We start from the raw sequence: 14100 nt of genomic DNA, 5'->3' as shown, positions 1-14100 counted from the left end.
CTGAACAAGTTGTGGTATATGAATGTAATGAAATACTATTGTGCTATAAGAAATGATTAACAGGCTGACTTCAGAAAAACCTGGAAAGACTTGTATGGTCTAATGCTGAGTGAAGTGAGCAGAACCAGGAGAACTTTATACTCAATAACAGCCACGTCGTGTGATGACTAATATTGACAGACTTACCCCTTCTCAGCAATACAAGGATCTAAGACATCTCCAAAGGCCTCGTGATGGAAAATGCTATCCACATCCAAAGAAAGAACTACAGAGTTTGAATGCAGATCGAAACATACTATTTGCTATTTTTTTTCTTCTGTTGAGTTCTGTTTCCTCTTTCTGGTGGTTCCTCCTATTGGTTCTAATTCTTACTTACAGCATCACTAATGCGAAAATATGTTTAATATGAACGTAAATGTATAGCCTATATCAGATTGTGCGCCATCTTGGGAAAGGTGGTGGGGAGGGAGGGGGAGAAAAATTTTAAACTCAAAAGCATATGGAAGTGATTGTTGATAAATCAAAATAAATTAATTTAAAAAAGAAAAGCCATCCACAATATGTGCTCCCATTTTCTCTCCTCTCACTCTCTTCTTAACCTCTAACAATCTGGCTTCTGACCTTATTATCCCACCAAAACTGCTGTCTCCAAAGTTACTCTTGCTATTAGTTGCCAAATCCAATAGTCTTTTCTCAATCCTTAATTCTCCTTGACTTCTCTGCAGTCTTTGACACAGATCACTCTCTCCTCGATATCCTCTTCTCTCTAGATTTCTGGAACATCACTCTCTCCTGGTTCTCTTCATACCTATCTGACCATTCCTCAGTCTCCATATGCAAGTTGTTGCCAAGGCCTGTCAATTTCACCTTTGCAATATCTCCTGAATACAGCCCCTTCTCTCCTACGACACTGCCACCACTTTAGTGCAGGCCTCCATCACCTCATGCCGTGATTATTGCAATAGCCTGCTGGTGGGTCTGCCTGCCTTAAGTCTCTCCCCACTCCAATTCATTCCCCATTCAATCACTAAAGTGATTTTCCTAAAATGCAGGTCTGATGTCACCACCCCCAACTCAATAAACTCCAGTGGTTTCCTGTTGCTTCCAGGAGCAATCCTTGTTTGGCATTCAAAGCCCTTCATAATGTAGTCCCCTCCTATCTTTCCAGTCTTCTTATACTCTATTCCCCAACACATACTCTTCAGTCCTGTACCACTGGCCTTCTAGATGTTCACTGAACAAGACACTCCATCTGTCAGCTCCAGGCATTGTCTCTGGCTGTTCCCTATCCCTGGAATGCTCTCCCTCCTCCACTCTACTTATTAACCTCCCTAACTTCCTTTAAGTCTCAACTAAAATTCCACATTCTTCAGGAAGCCTTCTCTAAACCCTCTTAATTCTTTTTTTTTTTTTTTTTGCTTTTTGATTTTTTTGGCAATTGGAGTTAAGTGACTTGCCCAGGGTCACACAGCTAGTAAGTGTAAAGTGATTGGTCTGAGGCTGGATTTGAACTCAGGTCCTCCTGACTTTAAGGCCAGTCCTCTATCCACTGCAACACCTAGCTGCCCCTAAACCCTTTTAATTCTAATGTTTTCCCTCTTTTAATTATTTCCTATTTATCCTGCTAACACAGCATGTTATGTATTGTTTGCATCTTGTCTCCCCCTTTAGATTACAAGCTCCATGAGGGCAGGGACTGTCTTTTGCCTCTTTTTGTATCCCCAGTGAGCACAGTACCCAGCATATAGTAGTAGGCACTTAATAAATGTTTATTGTGTTATATTATTGTATCTTCTGTACCAAGCACAGAGCCTGAAACATTTTTTTGGTTGTCACTGTTCAGTCACGTCCAACTTTTCGTGACCCTGTGGACCAACTACCCATGTGGTTTTCCTGGCAAAGATACTAGAGTAGTCTGCCATTTCCTTCCTTCTCCAGTTTTAGGCAGGGGGCCACAAACTAGTGTCTGAGGCAGGATTTGAACTCATTGTGCCATCTAGCTGCCCCACTTGAAACACAGAATGTTCTTAACAAACTTCTAAAAATTAAACTAAATAGCATTTACAAAATAGATCCTTCCATGCTTTTTTCATCCAACATGTCCAAAAACTGAGGTCTTTTATTAACAAATATTAATTAATTAGAAGGAATTATGGAGATCATCTACTCCCCAAACTAGAAACTAAAGTCTAAGAAGATAAGCCCTACTGTGTGCTTCCCCTCCACCTACCTATTGGGGATTTCTCTAAAAATCCCCTGTGATTTCTGTAAAGCTAAACAAAGCCTTTTCAAAACTTAGAATTAAAACTTAGAAATCCATAGGTTGGTTTTTTTTTTTTTTGAGGCAATTGGGGTTAAGTGACTTGCTCAGGGTCACACAGCTAGTAAGTGTCAAGTGTCTGGTCTCAGGTCACATTTGAACTCAGGTCCTCCTGACTTCAGGGCTAGTGCTCTATCCACTGAACCATCGAGTTGAACCTCACAGATTCTTTTAAATACTGTATGCCACAGGACATGATTTGGCAAGTTCATAATCCCTGCTACTGGGGAGGTTGAGGCTGGTGGATCATTAGAGCTTGGGAACTCTGAGCTGCAATATGGCTAAGCTGATCTGGTATCCACACTAAGTGTAATGCCAAAAGGGAAGCTCTTGGAAGCAGGGGGCCATTAAGCTAAAGAGGGTAGAATTAACCAAAGTTAATTGGTCAAAGCTTCTATGCAGTTCAGTATGTAGGATCTAGTCAGTAAATGGAGGAAAGGGGAGGGAACTGGGAAGATAGGAAGATCATAACACAAAAGAAGTTACATCAAATGGCAAAAGCACCAACACTGAACAATCCACAGGCTAGCTAAAATATAGATGTTCTTCATCAATTACATTCAACTGAAGTGCAAATACCCAAACCAAAGTTACCAAAACAGCTTAAGTTATCACACTGCTTTGTTTAACTGGTTTCTTTTGTGGAATGGGGAATGAAATTGTTTAGAAGCAGCAACTGGGAGCACATGAACTAATACTTATATTGGAGACTACCAAGGAAATGTTGGTTTAAAAAAAAAGGATTCAGTTGGTGATATCCTCGTTTCCAGAATATCCAATCAATAAGCTTTTATTAATCATCTACTAAGTATCTATTACTGCATTAGGCACTACAGATACAAAGTCAAAAATGAGATAGTCTATGCATTCAAGGAAGTCATATTCTATCAAGTAAACAACATGTACTTGTTGGATCATAGATTTAGAGTGGCAAGAGAAGTCGGAGATCATTTAATGCCCACACACCCCCTATTTTCTAGATGAGGAAATGAGCTCAGAGAAGTTGTGACTTGCTCATGCCAAGGCAGGAAGTAAAAGAGGCAGGATTCGAACACAAGTAATACATCCTCAAAACTTGTCCTCTGTACTATTCTGCTTTTCCCATATAAGTAGATATACTATATATCAATGAACCACAGGCTATAATCAGACATCGTAGGTATACAGAGGACCAAATCCCACCACCAGCCAAGAGCCCTTTCTCACCCCTCCTTGACCTCTGCTCCTGCTTTCCCTCTTGAGTTACTTTCCACTTACATGGTATCTTTTACATAACTATCTGTATGCTATTTCCCCTATTAGAATGTGAGCTCCTTGAGAGCAATAACTCCCTTTTCTTACCCTTTCTTTGTATCCCCAGTACAGTGCCCAGCACGACTCCACTAGTTATTAAAGATCTCTCCAGAGTCTCAGAAGTTAAGGCACAGTAAAGAAATTAACTGTGTGAAAAGCCTGTAAACACTCAATCTTCAGTGGACATATCTTATCTCAAAACATGTCATACACAGCACACCACTAACGTGACTAACTTTAACAGACCTCAACTTCCGGCAAGGAAAAACTCAATCTGGAAAAAATGTTTTTACAAAAACCTGTTTATATTTTGGGGGGGGGGGGTTGTTTGTTTTACCACAAAGAATCTAAAGTGTCTTTTCTGTTTGTTTTTTGTTTTTAAATCTTAACAATACCAGTGCTTCCCTTAAGTAACACACTTGATTTCTGATCTCTCATTCATTCAAAAATCTCAGATCTAAAATCAGTGAGTGAAACGCACTGCGGCAGACGACACAGATTCGAATATATAGGAATTTTCTATTTCTGAAGATACCACTTTTTTCCCTTTCTCGGTTTCCCACCTCTGGCCATAGCCTGACACAACTTAATGTGTCCTCTCATTTCCTTTCTTTCTCGGGAAAAAGAATCCACAGGAAAAAATCAACCCCCCCCCCCAAAAAAAACCCAAAACCTCAAACCCCAACCCTCTGGCCAAGTGCCGGCCCCTCAACTCTGCTGGGAACAGCTCTGGCTCTTGTGCCCCCGACGCGGGGCATGACCCTTAGAAACAGAGAGGTCCGGTCCGCCGCACCAGGACCCTCCTCGCCAATCTGCAACTAAAAAGCAAAGACCAGAGCTCGGAACTGGACTAGGAGGCGGGACACTAGGGTTGGGAAGATTGAGATGACTGGGAGAGCAGCTTTGGGAGGGGGGAGGGGAAGGAACAGGCATTTATTAAGTGCCTACTAGGTGCCAGGCGTCGTGCCCAGCGCTCCACAAACATTCTCTCATTTGATTACACGGGAGGGGCAGCCGGGAACTAGAACAGGTAGAGTCAGGGTGGGTGGGGCGAGGTGAAGGGGCTCTCGGGTCGGGGTGGGCGGGAACCGAGGGAAGGGGGAGGGGACAGGCGGGAGGCTGGGAGGAAAGGGCCGGGGCGGGGCGAGGAGGGAGGAAAGAGGGAGGAAAGAGGCGGGAGGAGGAGGGCCAGGCCGGGAGGGTCTCTACCTGCAGCTCCGCCCGCTCCACCTCCCACTGGGCGCGCTCCACCTCGAAGCGGGCCCACTCGTGCTGCAGGAAGTGCAGGATCCCCGGGAGGCTGTACTGGGCTCGGGCCGCCCCCGCAGCCGCCGCAGCCGCCGCAGCCGTCCCGTCGCCCGCGGCCGCCGCTTCTGCCAAGGGCCCGAGCCCCTTGACGCCCGCGGCTGCCGCCGGGTGGCTGTTGCTGAAGAAGACGCCGGGCCCCGCCTGTTCGTCCATGGCGGCCGTGGCGGCAGCCTGCTGCGGACCAGTGCCGGCTCTCACAGCCGCCGAGGCAAACGGCAGCAACGGCGCCTCCTCCTCTTCCCTCCGCCCTCCTCTCCCCGCCCACACTCCGAGTCAGCAGGGAGCGGCTGCCTGGGCGCTTGGGCCGGCCCCCCGAACTGCTGACGGGCCGGGAAATGGGTCAATTGCAGAGCGCGAGCGCCCCTAGGGCTTGCTGGGAAATGTAGTCTCGGGGTGGTGGCGTTAATCGGCGGGAGTTGGGAAGGGGGTTAGGGGGAAGGAAGGATTCTTTAGAAACTGGCGTTGGCAGACTCTGACTGTCTGAGCCCAGGTGTGCTGCAGACCTCTTAGTTCTCCTTCCCGCCCCCTGCCTGGCAGAGCCGGCTGCGGGTTGGGGCGTAAGGTCCTTCTTATCGGGACACGGACACACACGGAAGGAAGTTCTTGGGCAGCGCTCTCTTGCAAATACCCACACCCACGGAAGTTCTCAGGCATTGCTCTCTCCCTCGCTCTCTCTCTCTCGCTCTTTCTCTCTTTCTCTCGCTCTCTCTGTCTCTGTGTCTCTGTTTCTGTCTGTCGCTCTCTCTCTCTCGCACACGGCCCCCAGGAAGTTCTCTGTGACAGCGCGCTCTCTTGCATTGTAGCGCACATGCACCCACAGATCTGGGGAGATAAACATAATCACATCCATCTACTCACAACCTACGACCACCCTTTCTTCCCCCAAGAACTTTTGTTTATGTGCGTTATATTCGCAAGCTGGTCCTCTTTCTAGGCGAAAGTTCCTCTTGAGAATTTGGCTCAGCACCAATCCCACCGTTCCTTGCTCCATAAATTTCAAATAAAAAACAAAAACATGGTCATAAGTTTTGTTTTGTTTCCCTGTCGCTGCTCTGATCTTTTATTTTGTCGTGTTTTATGTTGTCTTTAAAGCCACTACTCACCTAAAGAAGTACCTCCCTCCAAAACCTGGCAGGTTTTTCTTTAACTCTCTTTCTTTCCTCACACCTCGCACCCCACCCAAGCTTTCTAAGGCCTCTCACCAGTTTAGTTTTCTAAGTATGGTCCGTGAATCTTCTGGGGTCAAGGAGATCCTTTCAGGGGATGAGCGAGATCAAAGCTATTTCATAATAATATTTTAATTTCATAATAAAACAATTTCTATCATGGTAAATATCAGTAGATACAACCCAGATAAACCCCAAAGAAGGAGTGATCTTCAATAATTTTTAAGAGTGTAAAGTGGTACTGATTCCAAAAACATTTGAGAACTGCTGGGCTAATTCATAAGATCTTTGATTTGGATATAGAAGAGAATTTCCAGGTCATCTTGTGTCAGCCCCTTATTTGATAGTTGAGGAAACTGAAGGCCTAAGAAATTAACTTGTCAAAGTCATTCATGTCCATGTGGGCAGAACTGAGACTTGAATGTAGTCAGAATCTACACATCTGGAACTCTCAACTGAAACAAATCTCTGTAATAATGGAAAGATGGGAGAATAAATGATCTGTAAGGACCCCTTTCGGCTGAAAACCTGTCTGAACCTAGGAAATCCTTTTCTTCCTTTTTGCCTAAAGACTAAAGGGCTTCACTCCTCATCCAACCATCTGGAAAGCTAGCTCAGTTCCCTGTTTCTCACTGTTGTCCAAATCCTAATTTGGTGACCGCATCTTTTGACAACTTCTTCCTAAGGCAATCCTTCTTAAAGGGAACTCTGTCCAATCAAATTAAATTTCTTCCATGAATGGTCCATCGGTAGAGTACATTAGGTTCTTGGCAGATACAGTCTCCTCATGAGAAAGAGATTGGAGAACCTGCTCCTGAGATCTTACTGATTCCAGGACAATATGAAATGGAAGTGGCTTGGAGAGACTGTGGAGTATGTATAGAGATTCTGTAAATGGTTCCAGTCTTCTGATTACATGGTTGAGAAGTCTTTTTCAGTTGCCTCTGTAGACAGTACTGGAGTACCCAAAAGTCAGCCTCAGCCTACTCTCTTCTGACAATGTGTTTAGCACCACTGCTTCTGGTTGGACTCCACTGATAGTGGTTTGTGAGAGATACTACAAAGTGATGCAGTAGATAAGAGTACTCAGAAAGTCCTGAGTCCAAATCCAGCCTCAGATACTTAGGTGTGTGTGACCTTGGACAAGTCACTTAATCTGTTTGCTTCAGTTCCCTCAACTGCAAAAATAGGGATAATAATAGCACTTATGTCAATGTAAAATGTTTGATGTAGATGATATAAATTCTAGCTATTATTATTAAGGGAAGAGGGCTTGAACCTCCTCAGCGAGACCAACAAGTAGCTAGTTAAAATGGGCCTTGGCACTAGGCCTCTGAGCTTGTTCTCCATTTTAGGCACCCTGGCCTCCCAACATCTAGGTTTTGCAGCCAGCTTAACATTGACATCCTGAGTGAGGAGCAAGGAATGACCTTTCGGGACCTAACTCAGCAAAAGCTAAGACTAGGATTTTTCAGCAGGGATCCTAGGGTTTAAAACAGCATAAATAATAAGGTGACAGATTTTTTTCAAGTCTTTAGTATCTTTCCCTCTTTCAGAAATCTTAAGAATTGATCCCTCAACATAACCAAAATGGTATCACCTACAGCATAGACCTCCTGTGTGTATTACTTGGTCTATTTCATATAATAATAATAATAGCTAACATTTATATAGTACCTACTATTTCCCAGGCACTATGCTAAGTACTTTACAATTATTATCTCATTTGATCCTCACAACAATTCTGGCAGCCAGATGCTCTTGTTGTTCCTATTTTTACAGATGAGAAAACTGAGGCAAGCAGGAGTTAAGTGATTTGCCCAGGGTCACACAACTAGAAAGTGTCTGAGGCTGGATTTCAATTTAGGAAGATGTCTTCCTGACTCTGCACCTAGCACGCTATCCACTGTGCCACGTAGCTGCTCTTAGTTCAGCTGCACTTTTAATTTTTATGTATTTAGTGCCATTTCTATTTCTTTATAAAGTGTAAAGGGGTCTGTGATGATAGAATCTAAATGTTGTGACTCCACTGTCATTGATGTAGAAAGGAGTTTATTACAGAAATCTTGATAGATATTTTCTGTTCTTCATTTGCTAGTTGGGCCCTTTCCAGTTTTGTCCTTAAATGCTCTTTTGATGATTTGGCTTGAGTCTCTCAAAAATTTTTCCATAAACTTGCTTTTCCCCCCACTGATTCCCACTCTTTTGATGTGATTCTATGCCACAATATTCTACCACCATTCCCTATGTTATAAACAAGTTATGTTCTAAATCAGTATAGTTTTTGCATCCCGCATTTCTCTGCTTGGCAAAAAGATCATATTTGTGAACCAAGATTCATGCAATGGTGGTAGTACATATTGATATTTATTCTTTTATTTATTTCACATATTTAGGAATAAATCAGTTGCTTCATTTGTATGCCATAATAAATGAGTTGTTTCATTTGTAAGCTATATCATCTCACTCCCCACAAGCATTTCCCTCTATCTCTTTTCAAGATCTGTTCTTTGCTTCCTATAAACATGCCTGGTTTCTCCATCTTAAAAAAAAAATAAAAATAAAACCCTCATTTGAACCTGCAATTCTCTCATGTTACCATTCTACACTTCTTCAGGGAGAAGAACTTTCTTTCTAGAAGCTTTTTATACCTGTTGCCTCCCGACTTTATCCTGGGTCCGTTTCTCCTCTCTTTACATTCTCTCCTTTCACCCAATTCTCAACCCTTTGCAATCTGGCTTCAATTGAAACTGCTTTCTGCAAAGTTACCAATGATCTCGATGACCTGTTCTCAAACCTCTCATTTTTTCTCTGCAGCATTTGACACCATTGACTACTTTTCCCTCCTGGATACTTTCTCTTCTCTGGGCTTTTGTGACATTGTTTTCTCTCAGTTCTCCTCTCCCGTCTCTGGCTACCTCTTCTCAGTATCCTTTGCTTGATCATTATCTATGCCCTACTCCCTAATTGTGGTTGCACCCCAAGGCTTTGCCCCAGACCCCTTCTCCTTTTATCAAATCCACAGATTCAGTGATCATCTCTACATCCTTAGTTCCCAGATTTATATACCCACAGTCCTGGTCTCTCTCCTGAGCTCCTGTCTCACATCATCAACTGTCTATTGGACATTTTGAACTGATGTCTCCTAGGAACCTAAAACTCAACATACCCACAACAAAACTTTTTATTTTTCTCCCTGTATTCATCCTTCTTCCAGACTTCTGTCAATTAGTCACCTACACACACAAGTGTCTTACTTGATTGTTTATTCTCCTTTCCTCTGCATCTAATCAGTTGTCAAATCTTGCTGATTATATTTACAGATCTCTCTCATTAATCCCCTTCTTTCAACTCCCAAGCAATTACTCTCATTCAGGACAGCACCACCTTTTAACTGAATTATTGCAAGAGTCTCCTAATTGGTCTCCCTGCATCCAATATCTCTCCTCTCCAATAGTCCACACAGAGAACAAAATGATCATTTTAAAGCATGTCTGACCATGTCACTCCCCTTCTCAATAAATTGTAGTGACTCTGTCATACCTCTAAGATTAAATCTAAACTTTTGCATTTAAAGCCTTTTACAATCTAACTTTAACCTACCTTTATTTTTGATATATTTCTCCCTTTGATATACTCTTATGATTCAGCCAAATTAGCTTTCTTGCCATTTCTCATGCACATTTCATATCCTGCCCCCATGCCTGGAATATACTCTCTTCTCACTTCTGCATTTTAGAATCCCTAATTTATTTCAAAGCTCAACTCATCCTACTTCCTAGAGGAGCCCTTTCCTGATCTCCCTAGAAGCTAGTGCTTTTTCTTAAAAATTAACTTGTATTTGTTGTATGTATTTATATGTATATATGTCATCTCCAACAAATAACAGTGGGACCTTGCATTTTTACAGTCAATTACAAAACTGCAAACATGCTATTTACTCCTGAGTGTCACTTGTGAAAGCATGTCCTGATAACTTCAATGTATGTGTATTCTTATGAACATCTTGTACAACTTTAATAAATTCTTATTGAATTAAATTCTATTTACCTCAACCATTATTTATCACAAAGTTTATTAACTATCTTGAGGGGGGGGGTGTCAGGATTACTAGGGGACTGTTTTAGAGTTGTGTTCTCTGCCTGTTACAAATTTTGTAAAGATAGGAAAGTGGGTGTATGGGTCAAGAGATAATTAATAGTCCCTCAGGAGCTTTTTTAGAATTTTGACAAGTGATGAAGTTCAATATTTCTCCACAATTTTGCTATTTTTCATTCATATATACTTTGAGACTCAAATTTCTGCAAAACTATGTTGTCTCTTGAATAGACTTGGTTTAATCCAGCTGCTTTCATCATCTTGGTTTCTTCAGTGATGTTTCCACTTTCTCCAGCAGCAGAACCAGGGCTTTATGCTGAGTCCAATATGGTGGCTCCAGGTTTTGCATTTTGGAGTCATCATTGACTCTTCATTCTCCTCAACCCTCCATATCCAATCAAGTCTCAACTACTCTATCTACACAGCATCCCTTGTGTTCAATCCCTTCTCTCCTTTTGTTTATATCACTGCAAGTTTCCTATGTAGATTCCCCATTAACATTAGGGGACCAATCTAACCATATCATTTAGCTGTTCAAAACTCTTTTGGTGGCTCCCAATTTCTCCTGTGGTAAAATAGAAATTCCATAGACAGGTATTTAAAGCCCTACAGTTTTGCTCCAGCCTACTAATTGAGACATTTCACATTGCTCCCCTTTGTATTCTCTAAGTTCCAGTCAAACTCAACTACTTGATATTTTGCTAACTTGAAATTACATCTTGCATACATGCTTTTGCAAAAGCTAGCATGCATGCCTGGAAATGTGTTCCTCCTCACCTCTATGTCTTAGAATCCTTAAAAGTGTATATACTTCAAGGTGTGACAGTATCAAATTGATTTAAGTGACATTACTAACTTTTGACCAAGCAGCGAAATTCTCATTCATGCAGGTGAAATTTTATTAACTCCACAAAGAACAATTTCAGATAATACAAACAACTAGTACATGGGTCTGTTGTAATTAAATGTGTCTTCTAAGTATGACAATGGAAATGGCTTGGAATGGCCATTGATGGAAAAATATAAAAGCTAGAAGTTTATTTATAGGTATGCTACAGTCTTGATTTGATCCACAATTTAAAAATACAGAAGAGGATGAAATACATTAAAGTAAATGTGAACGCAAAAAGCATGGCATTAAATACACAATGAAATCATAATACTTTAGTTATTGAATCCACAATTTCATGTTTAATATATTTCATGCTACCATATTAGAGGAATAATTTACAACACATGTAATATTTAATTATATGTACAGAGATTATCAGAAAAAAGGTACATATAAATATCAATAGGTCTGTAAAAGGCTTAATGCTATTTTGTGAATATGATGATTAATTATGAAGCAGAGTGAAATGATGAAATTAAGAGAATACAAATTAAGTTTACAATATTGACAGCCAAGAATTTAGTAAGTAGTAGAAACCTCACTGTTTAAAATATTAAAAACAATTGGATAAGATATAGTAACAGAAAGCACACAGTAAGAAATAAACAAGGAAATGACATTTTCCTTCTTTAATGTATATATTATTTGATTAAATATGATATTACTTACTACACAGGACTATATCTGATTTCAATTAACTGCTTCTCTCTTTGAAAAATGAGCCAGGGTTGATATATCTCCATACAAACATAACCAAAGAGGCTAAAGTTGTTATGATAGTGACTCAAAAGGGTGTGGGGAAAATTAAAGAGATGCCATGGGTGGTACTACTACTTCTACAACTTTGGCCACCACACCTTAGGATGAAAGAATGAAGCAATAAGTCTGAGGTGGGTGGGAACAGAAGAGAATACACAAAACAGAAATAAACACAAAGAACCTGCCCAGTGACTAGTAGAGGAAGAAGAATATCTTTTGGTGAGAACAAAGATAGGCAAAACAAAGTAGGAAGTGATTGGAAGAGAGTGAATACACAGGTGAAAATGTATGGGTTATTTCATGGGAAATTTGGGTGAACGAATACATGAATGGAATTGAAGGCAAATGAGAGAGGAACTACAAGCAAATGAATAGAAAAAAGAGGCAGCAGGCATAAGATATTAGATAGTAAGGAAAAGAATCATTTTATTTAGGAGATAGTTTCTGCCTCATAAAGAAATTGGAGTCAGCTTTTTTTTTGCATAATTTTCTGTATAGTAAAGAACAGTTTGGAAATTCTATTTGCTAATAGTTACTATGATATAAATAGAGACTCATCTTGACATTTTTATCATAAAGGTAATGATAATACTAAACAAGAGATGGGGACAGCTAGAATATCATAAGTAAACCTCAGAGCTGTATCTGGAAAATTTTTCTTAGATCAAATTTTTTGACCATTAAAAAGTAGATCACACCATATGTGATACATTTTCATGTACCTTTAAATAAGAGTTTTATTCCTTAAATTATTTTTAACAACAATATATGGTCAAGAATAATTTAATTATTTAAATCTGAAAGTAAAGAAAGACCTGTTAGAAAGGTAAGGACATTTCATTGTGTATTATATTCTGAGAAAATATTATATCTATTTCATTCTATTATACATAGCAGGAAATAAATTAGATTCAAGTCTTTGTGCATCATTTTGATTTCTCATTTCTGCAACTACATTCTTCTGTGATAAATGCTATTTTAACTTTTCATCATCATATCAATAAGTTGATGCATGATCTATCTGAGTCGCTTTTTAAAGGACAGAATTTAAATTTGCAAAACTAAGTGTTGTACAGCAAACTAAAAGCAAAAGAAACATCTTACAAAAAGGAAATTAGGGGCAGCTAGGTGGTGCAGTGGACAGAGCACTGGCCCTGGATTCAGGAGGACCTGAGTTCGAATCCAGCCTCAGACACATTAACACTTACTAACTGTGTGACCCTTGGCAAGTCACTTAACCCCATTGCCTAGCCAAAAAAAAAAAAAAAAAAAAGTAAATTAATTCACATACATGATAAAAATAAATTTGCTAAAATCAACATCAACCTGTGGAATTATTTCAGTTATCCTATTTCATAACACTAACACCAATATACAAATCAAATAAACATAAAGACTGGAATGATGCAGAACCAATGACTAATTTGGTGTTTGTTGCCAATGTAAATAAAAAGGAATGGAACAGTAAATTCAAAAAAAGCTTGTTTTGAGTTTAATTGTTGGGGCGGAATGTATGGTAGGTGCTGGTTGCCTCGCAGCTGCTTTTGCTTTGCTGGCTTGGCTTGCTCGAACTGCAGTTTCCAGGCGTGTTTTCAACTCAGGAGCAGCTCCCATTACAGTCTTAAAAGCATGTGGATAGAGAGGCCCAATGTGCATTAGATTCTGGAGTGCAAACTCATGAAGATCTTTGGATGCCGTAAGTGCTGAATCAAAAGCATTTTCATCCAGCAGATATGAAATCAAGGTTGGAACTAAAAGGGCAAGTAACTGGACTCCTGAAAAACAAAGCATTAAATGATAAATTACCAAAATATTACAATCTGACCAAATTTTGAGCTTTTATAGTGAGTATAGATTACTAAAACAAAGAATAGGTAAATGAGGCAACAGGTAGTCTAAATTGTAACCAAATTCAAGCAACTAGATAAGATCCAACTTATACCTAAGTTCTTTTAGTTCTTGGAAACTTTTATCAAAAACTGATTAAATATCACTACCATACTTGTGAGAGATGTGATTTGTTGAACTACAGAGTTCAAAGCTTTACAAATAGAGACCATACTAGTGGTTTCTTTATGATAAATGTGTTACTTGGTACAAAAGTTTTATTAATAAAAAGAAATCAGTTAATCCACATTAAGACAATCATTTTTACAGTTACTGGATTTTGAGTGAAGAAAAATTTATGAAACATCATTCATTTCCCAAGATGTCCTTTATAAGAAGTCAATAGTTTATAATGGCCAACTGATTAGGTATTTCAT

The 14100-nt window shown here is 40.2% G+C and overlaps 2 protein-coding genes across 4 annotated transcripts in view; both read right to left on the bottom strand.

The window, feature by feature from the left end:
- Positions 1–5074, bottom strand: part of STRN (striatin) — a 149778-nt gene extending 144704 nt beyond the window's left edge. For both annotated transcript variants that reach the window (XM_027850494.1, XM_027850495.1), the window contains exon 1: positions 4823–5074. In XM_027850494.1, the coding sequence (XP_027706295.1) occupies positions 4823–5074 (252 nt within the window). The remainder of the gene's footprint in view (positions 1–4822) is intronic.
- Positions 5075–13096: 8022 nt separating this feature from the next.
- Positions 13097–14100, bottom strand: part of HEATR5B (HEAT repeat containing 5B) — a 133537-nt gene continuing 132533 nt past the window's right edge. For both annotated transcript variants that reach the window (XM_027850505.1, XM_027850504.1), the window contains one exon: positions 13097–13611. In XM_027850505.1, the coding sequence (XP_027706306.1) occupies positions 13307–13611 (305 nt within the window). In that variant the 3' untranslated portion in view covers positions 13097–13306. The remainder of the gene's footprint in view (positions 13612–14100) is intronic.

This window comes from Vombatus ursinus, unplaced genomic scaffold (assembly GCF_900497805.2).
Source record: "Vombatus ursinus unplaced genomic scaffold, bare-nosed wombat genome assembly UNPS02009062.1, whole genome shotgun sequence".
NCBI classification, from domain to species: Eukaryota; Metazoa; Chordata; class Mammalia; order Diprotodontia; family Vombatidae; genus Vombatus; species Vombatus ursinus.
This window is presented reverse-complemented; position numbering and strand designations above follow the sequence as displayed.